At 44.7% G+C, this 26,064-nt stretch overlaps 1 protein-coding gene across 2 annotated transcripts in view; it reads left to right on the top strand.

The window, feature by feature from the left end:
* CORO1C (coronin 1C) overlaps nt 1-26,064 on the top strand; it is a 603,513-nt gene that overhangs the window by 531,218 nt on the left and 46,231 nt on the right. For both annotated transcript variants that reach the window (XM_085634726.1, XM_085634725.1), the window contains exons 6-8: nt 17,455-17,574; nt 18,749-18,853; nt 24,280-24,425. In XM_085634726.1, the coding sequence (XP_085490852.1) occupies nt 17,455-17,574; nt 18,749-18,853; nt 24,280-24,425 (371 nt within the window). The remainder of the gene's footprint in view (nt 1-17,454; nt 17,575-18,748; nt 18,854-24,279; nt 24,426-26,064) is intronic.

The following is a 26,064-nucleotide window of genomic DNA, read 5'->3' as shown; positions in this document are numbered from 1 at the left end:
GATCTGTTGACTGGGAGTGAGTGTTTGATTGGTTCTGATGCTCCGTCCATCACCGCCCCCTTTTGTACCGCTTTGTTCGCCAAAAGTTGGCAGGGTATGCTCAGACGTGAGTCCCTTGCTCACTTTGCCAATGGATTCAAGCAAGCCTGGCTGAAGACGGCTGAAATGCCAGAAACCGGTCCTAGGAAGCTTGTTTCCGGTCCAGGGAAGGCATGGCTTGGCAGTTCGGGCTGGACTGTTCCCATGAGGCACAGGGTCAGACTGATTTGCATATGGCTATGTCTGAACTGGGGTGGCAGAGTGGGCTAAAGAACGGTGATGGATCAAATCCAGATCTGTTGACTGGGTGTGAGTGTTTGATTGGTTCCGATGCTCCGTCCATCACCACCCCCTTTTGTACCGGTTAGTACTGGTTCCAAGAGCTTCTGTTATTATCCCAGGACCAGCCGATCCGTCTTCTTCCGACACCCACAATGCTGTCGAGGAACAAAGGTCAGGTGCTTCATCCGGACCCTCAGTCTCTACATTTACATGCATGGCTCCTGATTTCTTAGAATTCAAGGACCTTAACATCCCTCAGGACTGTCGTGACATATTGACAAAATCGCGACCTCACAGCACAATTAAGACTTACCGTCTAAAATGTAAGCGATTTTGCTGTTGGTGCGAAGCTAACAATGTTCACTCGGTGGAAGCTCCTGCGGAACAGATCCTTCCTTATTTGTTACATCTGGCAAGGTCTGGGCCCACCTTCTCATCAGTCAAAGTACATTTAGCCGCACTTTCCAGATTCAGAAAGGGTGCGCAACTTCCTTCTTTATGTTCATCCTCTTTGATCAAACAATTCATGAAAGGACTTTTCCGAGTGTTCCCTCCGATAAGGCTTCCTCCACCAGAGTGGGAACTCAACACTGTCTTAATGCAACTAATGAAACACCCATTTGAGCCTATCCACAAGGCTGAACTCAAATTCCTCACCTGAAGGTTATCTTACTTCTGGCTCTAACGTCCGCTAGAAGAGTGAGTGAGATTCAGGCCTTCACTATAAAGGAACCATTTCTACACTTCACTCAGGACTACGTGACCCTCCGAACTAATCCTACATTCATACCTAAAGTACCATCACAGTTTCACCTCAATGAACCTGTAAAATTAAGGACTTTCTTTCCGAATCTGTCTACACCTGCGGAAAGAGCCTTACATTCTCTTGATATTACAAGATGTTTAAAATTCTACCTTAAAAAAACAAAGAGCATTAGAAAATCTGACCAGTTGTTCGTGGCTAACGACCAAACTACTCTGGGAACTGCAGTCAAAAAAACCACAATTGCCAGATGGATGGCATCTACAATCCATTTCTGCCATGACAAGGCTCACAGGCCATTGCTAAGGAAAGCCAAGGCCCACTCCACAAGAACGGTCTACAGCGTTGTTTGCTGGGGTGACTCTTGAAAATATCTGTCGTGCTGCGACATGGAAGAATGTCCACAGGTTCACGAGACATTACTGCCTTCAATCTACGCATCAAGACGATGCAGCAGTCGGACAAGCTGTCCTACGCCATCTTTTTCTTTGAGGTCAGTTTCAGGGACCTTTTCTGTCTTTCAAATGCTATATATGTCTTGCATTTTTTCATGACAATAACATTTCTGCGATATGACATGTCTGACATAGAATGTTATTACAATGCATGTTTAATTTCCCTGCGTATGTTGCATGTTTTTGAATTATAAGGTTTGGTTTATTATACCTTTTGTTAACAAGTTGTGGATGCAATTGGGAGTGTATCAGCACTAGTCTCCCATCATCCGCAAACGACTGTATACTTGGTATACTGCTTGCTACTCTGATTCAGGCATGTGAATCTATGAAAGATACCCCAATACTGGATAAGAAAACAAGTTACTTACCTGTAACTACAGTTATCCAGTATTGGTATCTTTCATAGATTCACATGCACCAACCCTCCTCCCCGTAGAGTCATTCTCTTTGTTTTGGGACACTTACTTCCCACATGTGCTAAGGAAAATCTGAGGAGAACTGGCTCTGCTGAGAGTGTTCTAGAGGGTGCTGATTGGTTTGTACCAATTTTTTGGTTCTTTTGGCATAATGATGTAGATAGGCTGCTAAGATCTAGGCCTCAGGCCTTTTCTTTGGGGCCTACTACTACTATTATTTTTGGCACTACTTTTGTATTTACCGTGGGTCTCCCGCCTCGGCGACGGGGAATGATTCAGGCATGTGAATCTATGAAAGATACCAATACTGGATAACTGTAGTTACAGGTAAGTAACTTGTTTTCTTACGTCCCCTCCTGCTTTACTTGGATTTTTTTCAAACCCCTTTCTCCCACTCCTGCTTACCTTCCTTTTTCAAAACCCATATCCCCATTCCAGCCTTACTCCCGTTTTTTACTAACCGCTTACTCCCAAGTTTGCTTTACTCCATTTATTTTTCAGGCTCTTACTCTCTCCCCGCTTTACGCCCCTTCCATTTTTAGTGCCATTATTTTTTTAAATCCCTTATTCCCCCCCCCCCCACTATAGTCACTTTTTGAACCCCCTTACACTCTTCCACTTCTATCCACTTCCTTCTTTATTCCTATTGTTTTTTCAAACCCTTTATTACCCGCTCCAACTTTATTCACCTTTCCAAACCCTTACTCCCCTTTCTACTTTACTTCCTTTTATTAAAAAAGCTCCTACTCCCCTCCTACTGTGCTCCCATTTTTGTTTTTACAACCCCCTTACCTGCCCCTCCCCTTTATTCCATTATTTATTTATATACAAACTTCTTACCGTCTACACTACCCCTGTCCTGTATACCCCACCGGTTTACCTTCTTGCTCCTTTGGCACGCTGTGCTCTCCTTTTTCTCCAGTTAGCTTTTCCACTGAAGCATTATATTTTCGTGGAAGAGGAATTTAGTTATTTTAATTTTTCCCTAAAATGAAGTTTCGTCAGTCTGTTTGTGTTAGAGTGACTTTCATCCTTTAAGGAATTAATCAAAATCATAGATTATCGTAAAGAAAACCGTGCAGCTGGAGGTAAAGCCCAAATCACAAGCCAACACATCAGTATTAGTGTGGATGTGGCTTTACTCAAGTGAGCCCCCAGAAAAAGGGTATTTTGGATCCCATGTGTCAGAGGGCAGACATCTGAAATTCTGAGTACTTTTGTAATGGGGCTGCTTAATGGTTTTCTGGAATCTTGTCATTATTTTTGTGGTCTTTAAAGGTGTTTTGGTATATCGAAGACCTTGCAACAGGAGCAACCAAGCACTTCACATTAACTCTGACATCACAGTATTACAATAGAGTAGACTACTTTACAATGGGGTGTAGGGAGAAGTCTTTAAGGTAGATCCTGAATATATCTGGTCTCAGACACCAAGTTGGGTGGGGGCTCTCCCGACAAATCATTGGACATCTGGTTGTGCGTCTAGGACCAGTATTGTGTAGAGTACATAGTTCACCGTCTCAGTCAGGAGCAAGTTCTGTCAGAACTCATCCCTGCATTAACGCTCGTGTACGACAAATTCTGCCCTGGCAAGATGCAACTATGAGATGTAAAACAAAATTGCAAAGTTACAAGAAGATCTCCCTCATAGGCCAAAACATATTTGCTATTGATTTTTATGAGGCCAAAAAAATCTTTCCTTTTTTTCTCCTCAGTTTAAACTATGTGGATAGTGTCTGAAAGTTGTTTGGAGGCAAGGCAGGCTTTACTGTAGTTCAGGAAAAGGTGTGTGACCATCCTTTGATTGTAATATTGGTTCAGCTTGCAAGTTAGTTGCAAGTTGGACACTACTGATTTCTTGACCGTCACAGGTTAGTTTGCATGTAGCTGGTTCATCTTCTGGTACACGACTAATGTTTTTACAAAGAGTGTTGTCTATCAACATTTTTTAACTGATGGCCGTCCTCCCATACGGTAAGGCTTTCCTTCTATTGGTGTAGGGCAAGAAAGTTTCCGTCTTCACCTAGAACCCGATTTGTACGTTTTATTTTTAACATGCAAGGGACAACTGCACCCTCATCTTTGCTTTTTGGTGCAGGATTTCTAAACATGGGTCCTGGAGAGGAATATTAGCCAATAATTGCACATACGTTATTCCCAAATGGACAGACTTAACAGGTCAGCTCATTCTCCACTTGCTGAGTGAGAGATTTTCCACAATGCTGTTTCACTGCTTTTTCAGACCAGTGGGATACCGACCACAGATCATTTTGCTTCCTGAAGTCGGCAAAGTGCAGCCTTGGTGCTGGACGATGCAATGATGCCCAATAGGTGAAGTCTATCCCTTTTTATATTTCCCACCACGGTCTTCAATCCCAAATCAGATTCACAAAATGTGGAAGAACCAGACATTTGTGTAAACCGTCTGGCTCAATTATGGGCTCCTAATTTAGCTTAATCTTTAGGGATCTGTTCCAGAAGAGGAGATTGACATGGCTCTGCCTGGTTCCAAAACAAGCATCGTTTTGTCACTCCTGCTAAGTAAACTTTACTAGAACATTTAACAGTCAAAGCGAAATCTTGTACAAAAATATGCATGTGGCTCTTCTTTTAACGTGGGCAACTGGAAAGAGACTCAACCTGTCTCTTACTCCTTGAACAATATTCTGTCCTTTATCTGACACCAGGCCAGTTTAGATCTAAACATGCATGTATAGGTGCCAAGAACAACTTCGACATGCAATGGTCTTTCCTTCAGAGTCCTGTTGCCGAGCATTATTTCAGTGGGCTGCTACACTTGTTTCCTTCAGCTCCTAGACCTCACCCTAGATGGGACCTCAACTTTGTATTATCTGTTTTGCTTCACAAGCCTTTCAAACACATGGCCCCCTATACAATTTACTTGCGACAGGAGATAGTCTTCCTTATTGTATTAACATCAGCCAGAAGAATGGATGCCCTGGCAAGCACTCGGTGATCTCAAGCTAATCATCCAGACTTGTCCCTCATCTTATTGCCAACAGTTATATACACATTAGACGAGCTGGATTGGATTGTGAATTTTAGAGCCATGTTAAGCAACATGTGGCCCAGCCATATGCAGTGTTCAGGATAGCTGCCTCCTCTGTGTGGGTTTCTGGGTGAGATGAAGTCTTGTGATCTAAATACATGGTGGCTGGGATGTAAGAGTAAGTTAACTTTACTCACTGTAGTGAATCTTGCTGTCTTAGAGCTCATCTGTGTGTTGGCGAAAAGCAACTGAGGTAATGGGGCAGAGCCTGTCTCAGGTGTGGCCATGAATCCATGCATTCCAATTTAATTAGTTTCTATACTGTGCAGAACACACAGTATCCTGAGTTGCCACTACAGAGAATCTCCAGCCTGGAGGAAGGTGGTCTGTTGACCACCAGTATGAGTCTACCTATTGCTCAACATAGAAGAACATTCCAGGAAATAACTTGGAACCGGTCGTCCATTTTTCACACCAACACAGGTGATAAGCAGCATCACAAAACATTCTTAACTAATGAGAAACATCTAAGATTGCTACAAGAAGCTGTCTAGTCACCAGTGACCCCCTCCAAGTTTGTTTTTCTACTCACCTTCTCCCATGGGTGACTTGCCCCTGTGGTGGGAATTCCAGTTGTTGACCAGTGACCAATTGTCTCTACTATATAATGCTGACAAATAGGGGTTTAGAAATCTAATGAGTCTTGGGCCAACTCAAACTGGTTATTGTGTGCATTACCTTATTCTGAATTCATTCATTATCCTTATTTATCAAATAGAATGTGCATTTTTCCAGCTGGCACATGTAGCTGCATCCAATAAAAGCCATTTGTATCTTGTGAACTGGAATGTCCTTAAATATATATTTATTTTTTTAGGATTTATGTTATTTGATACATTATCATAAGCAATGTGTGAGCAAGGGGAACTGGGAGACATGATCATTAGGCCATTCTTTTCTATAACGTGTTTTTAAAGCTGTCTTGAATGTGCGTGGGGTGGGAATTACCGTGATCTCTAAAAGAAGGGAAAAAGAAGACTATTTGGCTGTCATTGGGGTATAAGTGATAAGAGAAATCGAGGGATTAAATAATCGCAATGAGAATAGTAGGGAAGAATGGGAGAAGGTTGTGATGGGTGAGTGAGATGAGAATGCAAGAAGGGAGGGATATTGGTTGCAGTATGGGGCCACTGGGATGCATGATAATTTCAGAATGGGTAGGAGGTCATTAAGGAAGGTTGAGAAGGAAAGTGAAAGAAGCAGCTCTTAACTTTTTTTTGGCGTGGAGGAAGGAGATTGTGCAGCATGCAGGGTGGTAGGTAAAGTCACGATGGAGAGGATTTTGTTGCTAGCTGTGAGAGTGGGCAAGCTGTCAGTGATGTGGGTGGTGAATAGTAGTTATTGTAAGAGTTGCATCGGTTGTTTATGTGGCAGGAGTGAAGAGATGTTATGTTAAAAATATTTATAGAGCGCACATACACCATACGGTTTCTTGGCGCTAAATATAAGAGGTAGCCTGCTGCTCATTAGATCATTCATATGCCTGGGAGAACAACCACATTTTTAAGTCTCCTGAAATGAGAGAAACTTGTAGAGGATCTGATGTTAAAGGGGAGTAAATTCCAAAAATGAGGGGCCAAGGCCGCAAATCTAAATCTACCTAGTCTCTTCCATTTGAAAGTGGGGATAACCTGAAGGATCTGATGAGATGACCTCAGGTTCCGAATAGAGGCATACCTCTGGATAAGGGTGGAAACAAATTCCAGTGTGCCGTGAAAGGATTTAAAGATGAGGCATCCAATCTCAAATGCACAGCGTTGCGTTACTGGGAACCAATGTAGCTTCCTCATTAGCGGAGTGGCGTGGTGCCATCTCGGCTGATCAGTGTAGCTGCCTAATTTTACACCAACTGCAATCTTTTTGTTAAATACCCTGGGAGGCCATTAGCATAATCAATATGAGAAATGACCAAAGATAGGACGACCTGGATAAGAGCTTCAGTAGTGAGGAATCTGCTAATTTTGCTCTTCCGAAGTTGAAAAAAGCAGGTAGCAACTACTGTCCCAATCTGGGCCTTAAAAATCAGGTCGCTATCAATTGTGACACCAAGGCGCTTGGCTGATGAAGATGGAAGTTGTGGACAGAAATTCGAGTTGCAAGGTTTTCGAGAGCCACCTACTAGGATCAATTTTGTTTTGTTTGGGTTTAATTTTAAGTGATTATTGTTCATCCAGTTACGTATATGTGGCATAGTTGTCTTGAAATTCAAGTTGGAGTCAGGGGTGTTGTCGATGGTGAAAATCAATTGCAGATCATCTGCATAATTGAAAGTACACACCTTTCTTTCACCCAGAGACTGAATAAGTGGAAAGAGGTACAAATTGAACAAGGATGTGGCCTTACGGCTAGAGCGGTTGACCTTGAAGCTGGGGAATTGGGTTTCAGTCTCGGCTACCACGTTCAATATCCTGTTATTCTAGGCAAATCACTTAATCTCCCTGTGCCTAACAAAAATGAATGTGTCCTTGTGTAATGAAACTGGTGCTCATTTAAAGCGCTCTGTTACCTGACATCTTTGTGTCGGGTTTGTGCTATACAAAACTCTTAGGGGGGGGAAAACTGCGGGGGTAAGGACGAACCTTGTGGCACACCGCAGGTTATTTTAACTCTGGGAGCCCTCAATTGGGAAAGGCGGACTAATTGGGAGCGATCATTTAAGAAGGACGTCAGCCATTGGAGGGCAGGTCCCAGAATCCCTGCACCCCTGACATGGTCCACCAAGAGTTCACGGTCGACCATGTCGAAAGTTGCTGAAAGATCAAGGAACACTAGAGCCTGAGTAGCGCCCGTATCTGCTTCTTTCCTCATTTCATCTAGTACAGTCAGGTTACTGCCTCAGTTGAGTGAGAGGGGTGGAAGCCTGCTTGGTGGGAGTCTAGAAATTGAGACTGTTCGATGAAAGAGCAGAGACAGTTAGCGACATGGGCTTCCAATGCCTTATCCAAGAAGTGGAGCAGTGAGATGGGGTGATAGTTCGAGGGGACCAAAGGGTCTGCACCAGTTTTCTTGATGAGTGGGACTACTACCGCTTATGTATTTATTTATTGGAGAATTTTGTATAGCGCTAGCCAGACCCGAAGGTATCGGAGCGCTTCACAACATGGATTAAAGCACATATTTAGACGGTCGTACACACATTGATTCAAGGCGCAATTTGAAGTCTCAGTGCATTGAATAACGTTACAGGAAAGGAAGACACAGAGTACCAATACTGAGCACATGCAAGGAGGGGATGAGGTATCGGTCTTGGTGGACAGTGTTTATGTCCTGCAAAGAGCAGGCTTAGGCTTTTCGGCAGCGGCTATCCATTCGGGAGAGAACGGTTAAGGAAGTGGTCTTTAAGTTGTCTTTTTGAATTGTAAAAAGGAGGGGCTAGTCCTGATATGAACTGGGATGGAGTTCCAGATTTTGGGCACATTTCCAGAGAAGGATCGAGAAGCGTTTTTTTGTTTGCGGATTTTCGGCGGGATGAGGAGTAGAGTGTTGGAACTTCTGAGGCTTCTTGTCTGACCGGCCTTCTTGAGTTTGGCAGCCAGGTAGGCGGACTTCCCTGTGTGAAGGGATTTGTGCGTGAGGCAGGCAGTTATGAAATTGGCACACATTTCAATTGGGAGCCATTTTAGCTCTCTGAGTGTGGGTGAGATGTGATCAAACCTCTTCACTCTGGTGACCATTCTGGCTGCTGCGTTGAGCGTAGATCTGAGGGGGGCTTGGTGGGATTTTGCTGTACCTATGAGGGAAGCATTCCCGTAGTCTAGTCTGGATAGCACCAGGGATTGAGTGGCTTGTTTGAGGTCATTAGGCAGGATGAAGGGTTTGATTTTGTTAAGGATCTTCAGGTTAAGGAAGGCGCTCTTGGCAGTGTTCTTAATGTTTTTGGTCATGTCAAGTTTGGGGTCAAGTGTGATTCCGAGCGATTTTACGGAATTCGCCAGGGTGAGATTGCCGTTTAGAGCGTCGATTGCTTTTAGCCATTCTGCGATTTGGGGGTTCTCCCTCTTTGTTGGAGGTGAGGAGGATTTCCGTTTTGCCTTTGAGTTTCAGGTGGTTTTGTGATAGGCAGTGATGGACTACTCTTAGAGTGTCGTTGATTCTGTGAATGTCAGCAACGGAGGAAGTTTCAAGGTAGATCTGGGTGTCGTCCGCATAGAGGTGGACGGGGATGTTCAACTTTTTGAGTATGGTTGTGAGGGGTTCCATGTAGATGTTGAACAGTTGAGGTGATAGAACTGATCCTTGGGGGACGCCTCTGCTGACGGGGTGGAAGTCTGATGAAAAGATTCTAATCTTTATTCTTTGGCTGCGGTTCTGGAGAAAGGAGGAGAACCACTTTAGGATCACCTCTTCTGCCCCTACCCTATCATGAAGTACCTTGATGAGTAGGTTATTGGCCACTGTGTCGAAGGCAGCCGATAAGTCGAGGAGAATGAGTAGAGAGCATTGGCCTGCATAGAGTTGTTTGTGTAAATCATCGATGACATTGAGGATCGCTGTCTCTGTTCTGCAACCTTTTCTGAAGCCTGATTGTTGGGTGTCTAAGAGGTTGATGCTCTCTGTGTGTTGATTCAGTAGGAGGAGAACACACCTTTCTAGGATTTTGGCTAGGAGAAGAAAATTGGAGACGGGTCTGAAGTTGTTCAAATCATTAGTGTCTAAGCCTGGATTTTTCAATAGTGGCGTGACTTGGCCAACTTTGAGGCAGTCCGGTATGACTCTGGATTTAAGGGAGCTGTTAATGATCTTGGTCCGGAGCGGGGCTAGGGAGATATTGAGCTTTTTGGCTAACTGGGCCGTTATAGGATCGGAGGCGTGAGAGGAGGGTTTTGAGGTGGAGATCATTTTGGCTATCTCTGCTTCGGAGATTGGGTTGAAGACTTTCCAGTGTATTCGTGGGAACTTGTGAGTGGTAGCTCCTGTCCCTAGGGACGCACTCTTGTGTGGGGGACTGCGGTTGACATCTAGGGAGAGCTCAATCTTGGAGATTTTGTCGTTGAAGAAGTTAGCGAAGTTCTCACACAGGTCTATGGAGGCCAGAACTGAGGGTTCAGGGGGTTTGGAAGTTTGTTGGCGGATGAGCTTGAAGAGCTCCTTAGGTCTGTTTGTAGCATTGTCTAAAGCATTGCAAAAGAAGGAAGTCTTTTCATTCTTGATGTGATTTTTGTACATCCCACGAATTGCTTTGAGTTGGTCTCGGAGGATTGGGTACGGGTTGTTCCGCCAGTCTTTCAGCGGCTCTTAGTTGCCTTCTTTCAGAGTTTGTCTGTGTTAAACCAGGATCTGGATGGGGTGTTTCTGACTCTTTTTAGTTTCAGAGGCGCTGTTTCGTCTAGAATGTCAGTCATAGATGAGTTGTTGTGGGAGGTGAGTTCTGTTGTGGTGAGATCCTCTGTGGGGATGGGAAGGAGAGAACTTTTCCTGACTTACAAGTCCGCCTGGGGGATCTGAGAGAGATTTCTCACCCATTGAGGGGGGTCCCATGTGGGGGGTTGGCCTAGGAACACTTGGTTGATGTTGAATAAGATGATGTGGTGGTCGGACCAGTCAATGGGCAGGATGTGGTCGATCGTGACTGAGTATGGATGGGCAATAATGGTGTCAAGGGTTGATCTTCCGTTGTGGGTTTCCTCTGCGCAGTGTTGGGTGAGGTTGTTGTTGTGTAGAAGCTCATTCAGGGTTTGGATCAGCGGGTTATTTTCGTTATTCCAGTGAAGGTTGAGGTCACCTGGAATTAAGTTGGTATTGTCACGGAGTGAGCAGTGGGTTATCAGGTCGGATAAATGTTCTTCGAATGCGGCGGTGTGGTCAGGCGGGTGGTAGAGGAGGTGGCAGAGTAATGGATTGTTATCTCTTGTCTTGATGTTAGCGGTTAGACATTAGAAGGTGTTGTACTTGAAGGTGTCGGTTTCCATCACAGAAATGTTGGTCTTGTGTATGATAGCTACACCCCCACCTCGCTGGTCTTTTCTGTCTTTATTGATGATGGGGGTACAAGCATGTCCATGAATGGGAAAGAGTACTCATTAAGCCATGACTCAGTGATGAAGGTGATGTCAATGTCATGAGTAAGGATGGTTTCTGCCAGCTCTGTTGTATGTTTGGTGGCTGATCTGCAATTTATGAGCATGCACTTTGTGGAAGACAGCCCATTTTTGAGTTTCTTCATTAAGGGAGCCCTGGGGATTTTCGTGAGGAAGTATGGGGGTCTTGGGTCTCTGGGAGGTAAGTGTTCTCTTCTAAATCCTGTGATGACTTGGATCTTGGCTTAAGGGGAGAGAGAAGAGGCAAGCTCCATCGCTTCGCTCGTGTACATTGCAGGTCTAGATCTTGTGGGCCTATGTGTCTGGTTTGGGAGAGGGGTTGAGTTCCAATTGCATCCCTGAACTTTAGCGGGTCTTTGATGATTAGAGCTGGAGATAGCGGGGTGCGGGTAAGGGTTGGGCTCTCGAACTGTGTTGAGGTTCAGTAGGATATCCCGGAGGCCCAGGATTATAGTTTCTAGTTGGCTTTCTAGTAGAGCGAGATGCTGCGTCGTCTTCCCAGGGGGGGGGAACAGGGTGACTGGGGGGGCAGTCCCGGTAGGGGGGAGAGCTTGTCCGAGATGAGCTACATTATGGTATCAGTGGTGTCCATGTGCCACTGTGGGTGGCCATGGGAGGGGGAAGCGAAGAATCACGCCGTGGTGTTGACGTTCTCTTGCGTGTGGGTGGAGGAAGGGCACTGGGAGTCATAGCTAGGGGGTTAGAGTCGGTGGTTACTGGTTAGGGGTGGCATTGTGAGGGGGTGGGGGGAGGCAACGGATGGTCAGGGGTTGGAGAACCTCCAAAGTGTCATGCCACTGGATAGTATAAGGGTGGGGGTAAGAACTGTGCGTGTTGGGAGTGAGGGGGATGGAGTGGGGGCTGGTGTCAAGGGGAGGGAGGATGTCGTTATAGGCGACAGGCGTGGGATTGGATTCCAGAATCCCATGGCAGTTCGATCTGTCCAAGGATAGGGAGTGAGTCGGTCGGGGGAGGCGAGCGTGAGAGTGGGCGTTGCGTAGCGAGGGGAAGAGGGAGTCGAATGCCTCTAGGATGTCGTTGTTGGCTTGACTCAAGACTGTGCCGGTGGGGTAGATGGTGTTGCCGCTGCGCAGATGGCGTGTAGGGGATGAGAACGTCAGTTTGCAGCTGTGGAGGATGTTGGTGGTTTTGGAAATGTGGAGATGCAATCTGAGAATGGAGTTCTAATTTTCTGGTCTGTCCGTGTGGAAAATAAGATCCATTTTCAGCATTGGTAAATGTCCACGAAGAGTGTTTCTGGGTGTTGTTTGATCAATTTGTGTTTTAAGTTTCTTCTGGCTTTAGGGGAGAGGTTAGGAGGGGAAAATGCTGGCGAAGGAGTTCGGGCCATGAGGTTTAAGGAGATTAAGAGCAGGGGAGCTGAGGGTGGTTGGTGTGGTAGAAGGTATTATGACTGATTGGGGGGGTGGTAACTCCTTCGAGTTCAGCTCCGCCTCTTGGGGTGTATACAAGACCAGCTATTCTATTCTGAGAGAGCGAGTTCGGCAATTTGGAGGGGCTGGTTCGTCTGTGGGAATGTGCTGGGGATACAATGGAGTGCAGTCTAGGAATGGAGAAGTGTGGCTCAATGGTTAGAGCGGCAGACCCTGATGCAGAGGTCTAGCCTGGGACCAGGGTTCAATTCCCCGCCTCGGCGGGTCTTGGGCTCAAAAATTCCACGGACCTGATAATTCTCGCCTCGGTGCCTATTCCAATCATGGAGTCCCACTCTGCAACTCTGGGCAATAGCTTGCTTAATCTCCACAACGGCCCCCACAACGCTAAGGATGCCTGGCCTCCACCTTGGGGGTGCCCAGGAGTGGACGCCTCACAGGGAAAGCCAGGATGGGTTCCACAGCGGTATTCATACAAGCGCCTTGAGACCCTTGCGGGTGAGTAGTGCGCTATACAAGTATCAAATTTTACATTTAGGGATAGGCATCACGCTAGTGACAAGTGGCGGAGTCGGGATTGCATCAATTGATCCACTAGATGCTGGGGCTCGAATCCTCGGAAAGGGTCAGCTGGGGAGCGAGGGAGTAATAATAAGTAACGGCGGATAGTTGATGAGAGGCTGGAGCGTGTCCGCTATGTGGGAGTATTGGGTACTCAATCGCTGATTCAGCGTGGTTGTATGGTCGATCTGGGAGGCCTTGTGGAGGTTGCATGAAACAGGAATGACTGCGATCCCGTGGAGGGAGAACGTAGCTTAGTCCAAGGAAGGAGAATTAAAGCTGAGCGGAGGTCATCATCCTGGGCACAGGAATCAGGGATAAGGGGGTATGACGAGTGCTGTGTTGCGTGACTGTGCAGAGTTGATGCCGGGTTCAGGGAGACACAATGGAGGTGTTGGAAGGCGTGAAGGAGATTGGTCAGTGTTATTGACCGAGTAGGCATAGGTTGAGAACCGCCATTTTAGGGTCAGGCATCGCAGTCACAGGACCTGAAACTCTTATCCTGGGACAGCGCTTCTGAAGGGACTGTTTCAGGAGCAAAGAGCCAGTGAGTAGCCCTTCCTCCGCTTCTTTAAAGGCTCTGGGAACCGAGCCCTAAGTTAGTGAGTCATTCAATAAAGAGAGGGCAGGAAAGGAGCATGCAAGGAATACTTCTCTCAGAATATGAGTGGAGGCAGCTATCAGCAGGGGATCCAGATTTCACTTTGGTCAGCAGGTCCAGGAAAACTTCTCTGCTAATTACAGGAAACTGATGTAAAAAATGGATGTTCCTGGGGGTCACAGACTGGTCACCAGGGAAGGGGTTTACAGGTATGGTTGCTTTAATAGTACTAATTTTGTCGATAAAAAAGGTGTTCAGAGTTACATAATGACTGAGTAGGGACAAAATTTACTGTGACTCTATCTGGATTGGATAACTCGGTCGCAATCGCAAATATGTCTTTGGATTTATTTGTAGAATTCAAGATATTGTTGGAAAAGTAAGTGGCTTTAGTGTGCAAGATAGATTTTTTTGTATTGTTTAAGTTGAGCTTGATAGATATCTTTCTTAACTGGGGAGTAATTCAGTCTCCAGATACGTTCAGTGCGGCGCAGGGCTAGCTTTTGGTATTTTAAGTCTTCTGAGAACCACCTCTGAGCATCATGGCGCCTGGCTGTTTTGACTTTCCTGAGGGGGGCATGGATATTGCTGGTGACTGCTAGCCATGATCTAATATTTCCTTCACTTGGTTAACTGAAAACTGTTCTTTGGGTGCAGTAGTCTTCAACGAATTACAGAAAGCACTTATATTTGTATGATTCCATTTCCTTGCCATTAGACCTGCCTTAGCTGGGGGTTTAGATATGATCAAAACATTAAGAGAGAAATGCATTAAGGAATGATTGGACCAAGTGCATGGAGACACCATCAAAGTGGACACCATGAGATTAGAGGTCCAGATTTGATCAAGGACTTTTATATGAATGGGAGATGTCACATGTTGGGTAAAGTTCAACCCGTTAATAAGATCGGTCAATTCTGATGAGCATGGACCACCCATCGTATCGTTGGCCCAATAATTGAAGTCACCAATTAATAGTATTTTAGAGTGGTGGACTACTGAATGTGATATTTGTTCTGTCAATAATTGGGGGGAAAGAGGCATGTTATTAGGAGGCCTATACAGCAGCAGTACGCAGATCAGGGGGGTAAAGGTAGAGTTTAGTTTGATAACTAGACTTTTCTCTGAGGTGATATCTTGTGCGGTGAGGGTGGAGAATTTCCACTCTTAATGAATTATGGCAGCCACCTCTCCCCCCTGTTTTCCCTGGGGTCTGATTGGCCTGAAAAATATATAGTTGCTAGGGAGAGTGGCAAGGATGTCAGGATTGGCCTCATGAGAGAGCCACGTTTCAATGAAAAGAAGTATGTCTGGTTTGGCGGAATCCAAGAGATGAAATATTTTCAGTTGTTGTTTCACAAGGGACTGAGTATTCAGAAATATTATTATTAATTCGGTCGTCTTCTGATTATGCTTCCTCTGGGTAATGTTTTCAGCGGGAAACGGCGAGTTGAGTTAAGGGAGGAAATCCCTAAAATTCATAATCCCGAGATTAGCAAGTCTGGCACGAGTGGTGGAATTGAGTGGATAATCATTAGAGTACCATTGTTTTAGTTTGGGCATTGAGTACAGTAGAATTTGGGCATGGTGACTAGCCCGGACAGTTGCGGACGGGGGCAGACCGTCTTGCGTACGGCGCACCGTCGGCGCGCCCACTGCGTGCGTCTGCTGCGCTCCCACTGCTTGCGTCTGCTGCGCTCCCGCGCTGCAACCATCATTAAATGGCCGGGAACAGCTAGTTGCTCCACCCCCGCCCACCGTGATTGGATGCCCCTGGGGGACTTGGCCGAGGAAATGCAGTCTGCATCAGGCGCCGAGAAGAACAAGTTAAAAGTGCCAAGTGCGTTGAAAATTAAAGGAAGGCAAGTCAAATTAATTCAGGGCATAACACAATGTTGATGAATTAATGGTAGTAGCTGCCTCTGGCTTTATCGAGGGTGGTGCTGCAGATGAGTGATTATATGTAAGCTACTATGTTCTCAGAGTCATGGTTCGTTTTACATCATCACAGTTGTGATCGCATAATTGTTTTCATAGATCATGTCAGGAGATATTTATGAACCCCACCAGACCCGGTTAAAATAATTAGGGCAATCCGGGAGTTAAGCGGTCATTGTGCATCATGATGAAATATATCGGGATGAAGTTGGGGTGTATTTCATCAGAGGTTTGGGCAAGCTGGTGATGGGTGGGAGAGGTTGAGAAGGTATTGAAAGAAGTATGCTTATCAGGGCATACTCGGAGGTGGATAGACGAGTGGCTTGAGAGTGGCTGATGGAGTCCGAGACTAGTAGAAGGTCTAGTTGGCTGCCATGCAACTGAGATGAGTGGTCAGCAAGGAACTGAGGGAAGAATGTGTGTTGGGTCCAAGAATATGTGTGTGGCAGAGCGCAGTGGTGACCTAGAACAGAATCATGATAGATCCCTGTAGTGTGTGCTTGAAATGGGGCTTAGTCTGTAACAATGAGAGGTTCCAGTGATAATGGAGTTGTCCAGAAGTATATAGGGGGGGCTATCTATATCATGTTCAAACAAAGGACGACTCATTCCTCGCAGGACGAGTGCGGTGAGTAGGAGAAGATGCCATAATTGTTGTGAATGGCTGCATGTATGGCCAGAAAGTATTGCAGTAATGGTTGTAAAGTGTGTGTGGGAGTCGATTAGGTCCCTGGTACAGAGCGTTCTAGCATTGCACAGGCAGAGTGAAATGGTGCAAGTAGAGGTCACACTTTTGAGTAATGTTAAGGAGGTATTGAGTGATAATGTTCTTTGGAGGTCTGTAGGGTATTATGAGCAAGGTGATTGACACTTGAGAGAGATTCTGCTGCGAAGGGAATGTTCTTTAGGAGGTAGCAGACTGGTGTAGACCCGGAGGTCTGAGACCATGAGTACGAAGAGGCCGAAAAGTAGGAGTAGTGAGGTAGTCGGGGTAGTATATTTCTGAGCGATTGGTGGATACACAGGTGGCAGCCTGCAGGGGTGCAGGTCCAATCCGTCAAATATAAGAAAGTCCAGGGTGCAGTCCTATTCATAGGGCGCAGGCATTAATCAGCCAATGTAAAAGAGAACAGGCCAGAAGCTTCAGTGTGCAGGGCGCTAGTCACTAAAATATAAAATGGCATGCGCTAGTCGCTAAAATATAAAAGGGTACGGGCCAGAGGCTTCAGTGTGCAGGAGTGGGAGGTGCTAGTCACTAAAATATAAAAGGGTGCAGGCCAGAGGCTTCAGTGTGGAGAGGTGCAGGGTGCTATTCACTAAACTATAAAATGGCATGCGCTAGTCACTAAAATATAAAAGGGTACAGGCCAGAGGCTTCATTGTGCAGGAGTGCAGGGCGCTAGTCACTAAAATATAAAATGGCACACGCTAGTCACTGAAATATAAAAAGGTTCAGGCCACAGGCGTCAGTGTGCAGGAGGGGGAGGTGCTAGTCACTAAAATATAAAATGGCACGCGCTAGTCACTAAAATATAAATGGGTACAGGCCAGAGGTTAGGGCCACCGGCGTCAGTTTGCAGGAGTGGGAGGTGCTAGTCCCTAAAATACCAGTGACTACAGATTGCATGAAATAACCAAAGGATGTAGAGGTCTTTCCTTGTGATATGCAAACTCAAAATGCATTAGTTAGGTGTTTTGTAGCAAGTGTGAACAAGACGTGCCTATGTACTTGGTTAGGGAAAGGGTGTTTTTAGATGAACAAAAAAACTGGATATTGTGTGCTTTATTAAATCTACTGATTAATTTGTGTTTTTAAACTTATCTTTATTTTTTTATTTAATGAGTTGTCTGAGCAGCACGTTTCTTACACTGCAATGGTGCTTTCCGTTTCAGGAGAAAGATAAGGCCCACGAAGGAGCACGCCCCATGAGAGCCATCTTCCTTTCGGACGGGAACCTATTCACCACCGGTTTCAGCCGCATGAGCGAGCGGCAGCTGGCACTTTGGAACCCGGTACCTTCAGAGTCTGCTTTCAGAGCCTGCTGACCACTGAATGACTTGCTTCTTTCCTCTAAGTTTACTTTTATGGTGGAGGCTGGTTTAGCATGCTGTGCCCTGGGAGGCCAGATATCGAGTTAATATGTACTAGAAGGACCGAGGGCTTGTCTCTTGGATGCTTGCTGTGCAAAAATTGTTAATTCATTATCCTCCTAATCTTGTTAATTGCAACAAATGATCATTTGCATGCTGTCTGCTCAAGTATGAATTCTCTAGGGTTCTTGTGTTTATACAGTTGACCACTTCACTCAAAATCCATGCGGATAATCTCTAGTCCTGAACTTTTCACCTACAAATCATGGTTTTACGTTAACTAGTTCAGTGGAAGAACAGCAAGACTACAATACCCAGGATTCATTAGATCATCATAACAGCATTCAGGAAACAGGTCTGTAGGTATCTTGCGGTCACCTTAATATGACAAATCTAAACAAGCACTGAAAAATGCATTAGGTTTTGCCTATTTGATTAATAATAAGCTGTTTGTGCAGGCGAAACCAAAAAACAAAGATATCCGACTGGATATCAGAGTTGACTATCAGTACCCGAGTAACCTAAAGAGAAAATGCGTGCAGAGCAATTTTCATATTCAATTAAAAAACATAACCAGCAGATGGCAGTGTTGTCCAGTTCTTCCAGTATGGCGAGAGATTGACGTGAGATCTTCACATGGCCTCATGCAGGCACACTAATATAACTGCCCTAAACAAAGTCATTAAATCGAGTTCAAGAATTTTAGACTGTAGAAAATGTAGAGTGAGATCAAATTAATACTGCTCGGTGGCGTCACGATGAAAAGATCAGAAATGTAACACAACTGTTTCAATGCGTGCACCCACTGAAAGTAAACAAAAATAAAGTTCCACACAACAGAGGATGGACACAGTAATTCGGTTTTGGGAACTGAAAAGAGACACATTTTAAGATCTATTAAATTCAAGAGATTTCACAAGCACAGCGTAAACGCTGTGCAGGCGCAACCTAAAAAAATAGTTCAAAGATTTCAGGCATTTTGTACCAGTGTTGCAGATAAAATCTTTAATGACCGTAACCTCCCCCTGTTTGTTTAGTTGAATATTTAAAATAATATACACACAGTTTTTAAAAGCTTGTTTTCTGTTATCTGCAGAAAAATATGAATGAGCCGATTGCACTTCATGAAATGGACACTAGCAACGGGGTCCTGCTGCCATTTTACGACCCAGACACTAATATCATGTATCTGTGTGGAAAGGTAAGTTGTAAGTTGATTTAGACAGTTTGTTAACACCAGTGTTTTAATGAGCCAGTGGGTTTCCAGCTATGGCAAGCAATTATTGACACAATGTTTGTTTTTGTTGCAACTGAGTGTTATTTTCAAAAACAGATTTGCCCCCAAAACAGAGAACCAGAAAGTCAAAAGTTTAACTTCTGTTGTTCAGGCGGCAGCCCCTGCCATGCCAGTCGGATCTCAATATATTCTTCACGAACCAGAGAAACCCAAATTTTCACGTGAATCTGGGAAATGTAGATACATTTAGTAACAATGGTTCACAGATAACTCATTTACAACAAGATAATTGATAAAGACAGCAAAATTACTGTAGTTAAAATGGTTTAGAGAGTTCATAAATGCATTAGAACAGCATGTTCCAGTCATAAAAGCAGATTTATTCACATCAAAAACCACATCTTCAACTGGGTGCTTAGAAGGTATTGATGCAAAGTGACCCCCGTGTGAGAAAACCACAACCACACTTGGGAATGATCAGTGTAGAGAAATACAAATTGTTGGAAAATTGATTATTAGTTGGGGCAAATGTATATCTGCCACTGGCAATAATACCACTGATACGATATAGGGCTCAGAATAGGTCTTAGAAAATTATTCCCATGCTCAACCCTTGGTAGCTTGGCTGCGAGCAGGCAGGCTTAACTTCAAAGACAGGTGTGTAAAGGATTTAAAAACTCCCATTCAGTAAATAATTATGACACAACACAAAATAAAAATCCAATACCAATTTATAAAAATAGTAAATATTTGTATCTTCTAAATGACACCAAAATAATAAAAAATACACTGTAGGGAACCAGAGATATGAATTATTAAAGATTAGTCACTTTCTAGTGCTTAGAAACCAACAGTGCCCCTTTTGGTCATTTTGTTGCCTCTGCCAGGGACACATTCACATTTAGCAATTGTTCTGGATGATCTCTCACCAGACTTGTGCAGCACCTTCCAGCAGGCTGGATCCTATTAGAACTTCTTCCTGAAGTTCTTCTTGCGGGTCTGAAAGTGTCCAACACACAATCCAAGTTTCTGGAACCTCCAAGAGGGTCCTTGGAAATGTGAGACTTCAATTCCTACAATCCACTTGGACAAACCCTTACAAATCCACTGGTAGTATTCCAGGCTGGGGATTCTTTGTGGTGATGTTCCAGGTGCGCTCAGTTAACCTGTAGCTTGCAGGGAGTCCACTCTTTAGTCCTTTTGAAGCACGTTTGATCCACAGGGGTATAGTTTCAGATGGTGCAAAAGACACAGTCTTCAGATTGCAGGCCTGGTGAATGCACATCAAACTCTTCAGCGTAGACCCTTCTGATTCTCTTAAGTTTCAAGCAGCAGATCTGAGGGGCTCTGCCCGTCTCAGATACTTATTCCAACTACTCTGGGTCAAGCAGGAGGTCACTCTTGTCCAATGGGCTGCAGGGTACCACCCAAATGTCTGACCACTTCCTGCAGAGCGTGGCACTATTTTGTCCCAGAGTGCACCAATTCTTCCAAATTCATATTGGCAGATTTTCCAGCAGGGAGAGAAGAGCTAGCTAAACTCACTCCGAGGAGGGCTAATCTCCATAGTCTCTTCCCCTTGCATCTGCTCATTCCTTCCTTCCTAGCATCTGGCTGGGGCTCACAAGGGTAAAGTTGTAAATGACACTGGGGTCCTCCCCTTCCCTTGAAGTCCATTGTTTACGACTCCTCCCCCTGCTCTGGTATTCCTGTGCAACAGGACACTGCCCTCACAGCACAGATGGTCAACTCCAGGGGCTCTTTATCACCTCTTCAAAGAAGCCTGGCTAATCCACTTAACTCTGACCAATCAGGACAGACCACTGAAGGCTGGATCTGGACTTGCAAACAAGAAAGTCATATACCTTCTTGTATGTACCTTTTAGGAGACATTCAACAATATCATATTGTTGGATTTATTAATACCATTCTGGGAAGTCTTTAAATGGTACTTTTAGCCTTCTCCTATCAAGAGTTATTAGTTAATAACTTTCTGCCATGTTAACCTATGTGGCAAGGGACTTGCAATGGGAAACATTTCCTGGGCCTTTTTTCCAGCACCAGGGCTGATAAAAACATATTTTATAAGTACTCTGCCTATATCTACTGGACCCCACCCCTGGTATGCCTAGGGAAGACTCCCTCCACATTGCTCTTACCACCAAAGTCAATTTTGGACAGCACTTTATTACAATGTGGGGAGTGAAATGTGCAATTTCACTTAACCCAGGGCATATAAAACTCATTTTATAAGGGTCCACCTTATAAATACCCGATCCCCCACCCCTGGGACACCTAGGTGAAACCCTGGGGGTACATAATATGGCCAAACATTGTAGGGTATCAATTTTTAAGTGCCCCAAACACCTAAGTCGAGTTTGGGCACAATTTACTTTTTAAAAGCAGTCCTGCAACACAGGGCTACTTTTAAACCGACCTCTGGCTCAGCAGTGCACACATGTAAGTGCAGTAAAGGGCTGCTGGCCTCTAAACTACCATGCCCTATTATATTCTAGGGACCGAGAGGTAGTTTCAATCCCCCTGCCCTATTATGTACTAGGGACCTATGGGGTAGGTCGTGCCAATCACAGGAATACCCCAACCCATAGTGTACCCTAGTGTATGTAGGTGTGTTCACTGTATTCTAAGTGTTTTCAGCATAGCACTGGCCCTGGGCCTGGGTAGGCAGAGCCCAGGGTCAGTCAGTCAGTTACCACCATTACCGGTCAGCAAAAAGCTGGGGGGTTCCCAGGGCACAGGATAACTTTGCAACACAAAGGTACACTGGAATACAAACAGTTGCACATCAGTTAATCCTTTTAAACAGGCCCACAGTTGCCTGTGTACATATGACTTTTGGAATGGAAGCAGTTTGTTTGTAATAAGTGTCAATGACTTTCCGACCCTCAGTTAGATACAAGGGTCTCTTCGGGATTTGGAGTTGCCTGGGGGTCTGTTGGCCAGAGAAAATTGAAACCCTTAGGCAAGCTGTGCCCTACAGCATGCCGTCTGTGATAAATTAACCACCACTGGGTAGGATTAAAATTGTTTCTCATGCCTATGGTACCCTTGAGAATTGGAGCAGGGAGGCTCAACTAACTTAATAGGGCCCTTGGGGATCAGGATTCAAGTCCACCCTCCCCCCCCCCCCCCCCCCATCCCTATGATAACAGAAGGAGACAGGCGGTAACAATGGACCGTGAGTGACTGCATTGTTGCTGCGCCGCCTCCTCTTATTGTTGAGAAGGAACATTGTGCATGACACATTATTCCTGGGGGGAGGTTTATTCCAATGCACAGCATTATTGTGTGTCCCTATAATGTGCATTATTTCTAATAGTTTTATATTAATTATGATGGGAGTGATTTTCCTAGCAGTGCACCTTATGATGTTTATTTTACCAGAATACATTCATTTTGAAGGCCAGACATTAAGTGATGTATTCCCAACTTAGCCTTTATAAACAAGCATTCGCAATGCAATAGGTCTCGCATTTACGAAAGTTTGAGCTACTGGCATTGTAAATGACAATAACCACTAAGTAAGAGGGGATCCCCTGAAATAATTAAGGTAGAGCAATAGGGGAAAAAAACCAATAATACAAAGAGGTTGCTCTACCTATCTGAACTATATAAACGCTAATAAGTCACTCAGGCTAGACCATATATGGAAATGACAATGCCAATTGCTTAAACTCTTGCAAATGTGAGACCTATTGCATTGCAAAAGCAATTTCTGGAAAAGCGCCTCATGCCCCACTTTCACATTAATCGCGGCCACGCCCCTTTCTTTAGACCCAGCAAGAAAGGGACACAGGCACTATTAAAGTGAAAGTGAGGTACGGGGCGCTTTTACAAAAAAAACAATGTTTGTTAAGTTGTCAAAAATGCTTTTTATTGTGAAAGTGCCCCATGCCGCGGTTTCACTTTAATAGCGGCCGCACACCTTTCTTTAGACGTGGCTCGTCTAAAGAAAGGGGTGTGTCCGACATTAAAGTGAAAGCGCTGTATGGGGCGCTGACTAAACCACAAAAATTCATGACTGAAATACCTCAAAGCATCATGCATGCGTTCCCAAGCACCCACATCTTTTTCGCATTCACGTTTTTGTAAACAAAGAAAATATTGGAAATATACATGTTTACTGCGAATTGCTGAGAAATGTAGCACCTGCCGCAGACGTGAGTGTAGGGCGGCTGCTCCCAGGTTCAGAACCTTGAATCAATTCATCTGCTGATCTGCTCTGCCCAGAACAAAGCCCTGAGGAGATTTACACATTCAGTCATAATAACCCTCCGCGCATGCAGCCCCTCTTCTGTGCTGAAGCCAGGCTGCACGGATGGCAGAGTCCAGGAGCTGATGGGGTGTGACGAGGGGCTTACAGAGCCATACACCGCTGATGAACCAGGCTGGGCTTCTGCGCGAATAATACAAAAATAAAGAGAAAAAGAAAGGCATGTGGCCGCTTTTCACTGTGGAATTGAAAGCGTGCATAGCGCGCTGCAAATATATATATTTTTTTTAAACGGCCGCCATTGCTTAAGCTGGCGTCCCGCCAGTGCTCTTTAGATTAATTAGTCAAAGAGTTCTTCCAAAGGGCAAATGCAAGCAATACTGTAAGGACACACTTAAAAGGTCCAGTCCTGATGGGCGGAGCTTCAAGTCCCTACCTGAATACAGCATGCCTCGCAGAGCAGCACATGCGTTGCCCAGGCTTGACCTAAACGTTCTCTAGTGAGGACCTGTGGCCCACTAACTTTGTTGATAAAATCTGTAATTTTCAAAGCCTCATGATTTTAGTGAGCTGACTGTCAGCACCACCATCGTGAATATTGTTCCTCCATCAGTGGCAGGAGCAGATGATTTGCTGAATCTGTGAAGGGCAGCACTAAGGCACAACTCCTGTATTTGGCAGGTTACGGAAAGAGAGTTTTTTTTTGAGGGCAGGGAAAAGATTTCACGATAGATGTAGGACACTGTGCAACTTAAATGGATGTTTCATAAACAGGATCCTCAAACCAAAAAATTCACCAGCCGGGGGAACCATACATTTGAAAGAAACCAGTATTAATGTCTACGGTTCTGCTTCTGTGTGTCCAGGTAATTGGGGAAGTTTTACCACACCTGCTAAATAACCGTAAAGGGCGAGATATTACATTTCCATTACGAGTTATACATGTTGCAATTGGGGGTAATGTAGTATCACCATACCTTCTACCTGTTATGACCTGCAAAACCTAGACTCTAGTGTTTTATTTGGTAAAATGTGTGAACGGGTGAACACTGGGTGCAACATTTTCACACCTCTTGTAATCACATTTTTAGGTTGATAAGGTGGCATTATGGCTCCTGCTTTTTTAAGTGAAATTTCCTTTAATATTATTTTACAGGGAGACAGCAGTATTCGCTATTTCGAGATCACAGATGAATCACCGTATGTTCACTACCTCAGCACATTTAGCAGCAAAGAACCACAGCGGGGGATTGGTTTCATGCCAAAGAGGGGCCTCGATGTGAACAAATGTGAAATTTCCAGGTAAAGTTCACCTGATTATATTTGCAAAAGATGGCATCCTTTAATCAAGACTCTTGGTTTTGAAATGCATGTTAGGTGCTCCAATTCACTAACGTTATCAGGGGTGGGAGGATGCAAAAGTAGCATTTTCCATTTTAAGACCCATAGGAATGTTTCCCATCTTCTGCAGCAAAACTGATCACAGTTACACTAAACTTAACATGGAGCCACAATTTGGCTCTGATCAGATTCTCCCTTGGTTTGATGTAAACATATTATTTACTTTACAAAGCGTTGTTAGGTAGGCTTGGAAGTGGTAATCTTTTGTACATTGCTACTATTAAGTGTAGGAGAGAAAGCATTCGGATGGAAGGGAAATCTGATTGTCTGTTCTGAGTTGAATATTTTGCTCCTTCCTCCAGGTTTTTAATATCTGCTTTGGAAAAACATGTTCTAGGGCTAGGAGGAGTAGGGGCAGTGTTGGTAAATTCCAGGCCACAGGACAGGCACAGTAATTACCAAAAGCATAGAAAATACCCTCTTCATCCAAGGAAAAACAGTGGGGTATTACCCGACAATGTGCAAGAAATGCAGGAAATAATCTTTTACAAAAATCAGACGCATTAAATCCTAACATAATGCAACAAGAGTGCTCTCTGTCTCCAGTGATCACACAAAAGTAAAGTGAATGCAGCTACACGTGTGTATGTATTTAGTAAAAACACGTGACTGCTGCCATGTTGTACCCTGATTCCCTTCTCTGCCCACTATCAAACTGGGCCACTGAGGCCGCCTGGCAGCTGCCTTCTCACAGCTGGCTGAACAATTCTGTCAGCCATCTGGCTGCCCCCAAACCTTGGGTTTTTCTCACCAATATTTCAAGCCTTTAAATTAATGTATGCGTTGCTCTTTCGCGTGAGTATCTTCCCTCAAATTATCTCTTCCGTTATCAAGGTCTCCCAACTCTTCTGAGTCCTTATCTATTAACTGTTCCAAATTGATAGAACCAAGTTTTGTAGTTCACACCATAGTTCTTTGTTTTTACTGTATAAATACACCGATGTAGCAGTTCACTTCACTTTTGTGGGATCACAGGGGACACTGAGCACTCTTGCTTGCATTGTGTTCGTATTTGTTTGTGCCTCTGATTGGTTGTAATTACATTATTTCCTACATATGGGTCTAGGTTAGGCCTACGATCGTTTGGTGCATAAACAACCTAAATTGCTTCTAGAAATTGACATAGGTGATTTTCTGAGTGAATCATTGGTTAATTGGTTAAGTACTGCTGTCTATATGAAGAGCTTGTTGGCCAGGGATAAAGTTTAGGCCAAGTAGGCTGTGGGGTAAGTGGTGCTGAGAACAGGGTTTAAGGTCATGATCTTAGCCCAGAACCTCCTTACCGCAGCCAACAGTAGTGGGTTCTGGGACAAGGGCTGCATGCAGAGGCTTCTGGTCAGGAATTTGGGTTGCGTCCAGTGAACTCTGGAGTAAAGCTGTGTTGACCCGCTTCACTGATATCATCTATTACCCCTGTGATTTACACAGTATGTGCTGTTACCAGTGGTGTAATTTGTGATGCCATCTGTGATGTCATAAGAATTGCTTGAGGAAAGGGGATGAAAGAAGGGGAGAGTTTTGATTACTTAGGTAATGATAA

The sequence above is a fragment of the Triturus cristatus genome, chromosome 11, assembly GCF_964204655.1.
Source record: "Triturus cristatus chromosome 11, aTriCri1.1, whole genome shotgun sequence".
In the NCBI taxonomy this organism is placed as follows: domain Eukaryota; kingdom Metazoa; phylum Chordata; class Amphibia; order Caudata; family Salamandridae; genus Triturus; species Triturus cristatus.
This window is presented reverse-complemented; position numbering and strand designations above follow the sequence as displayed.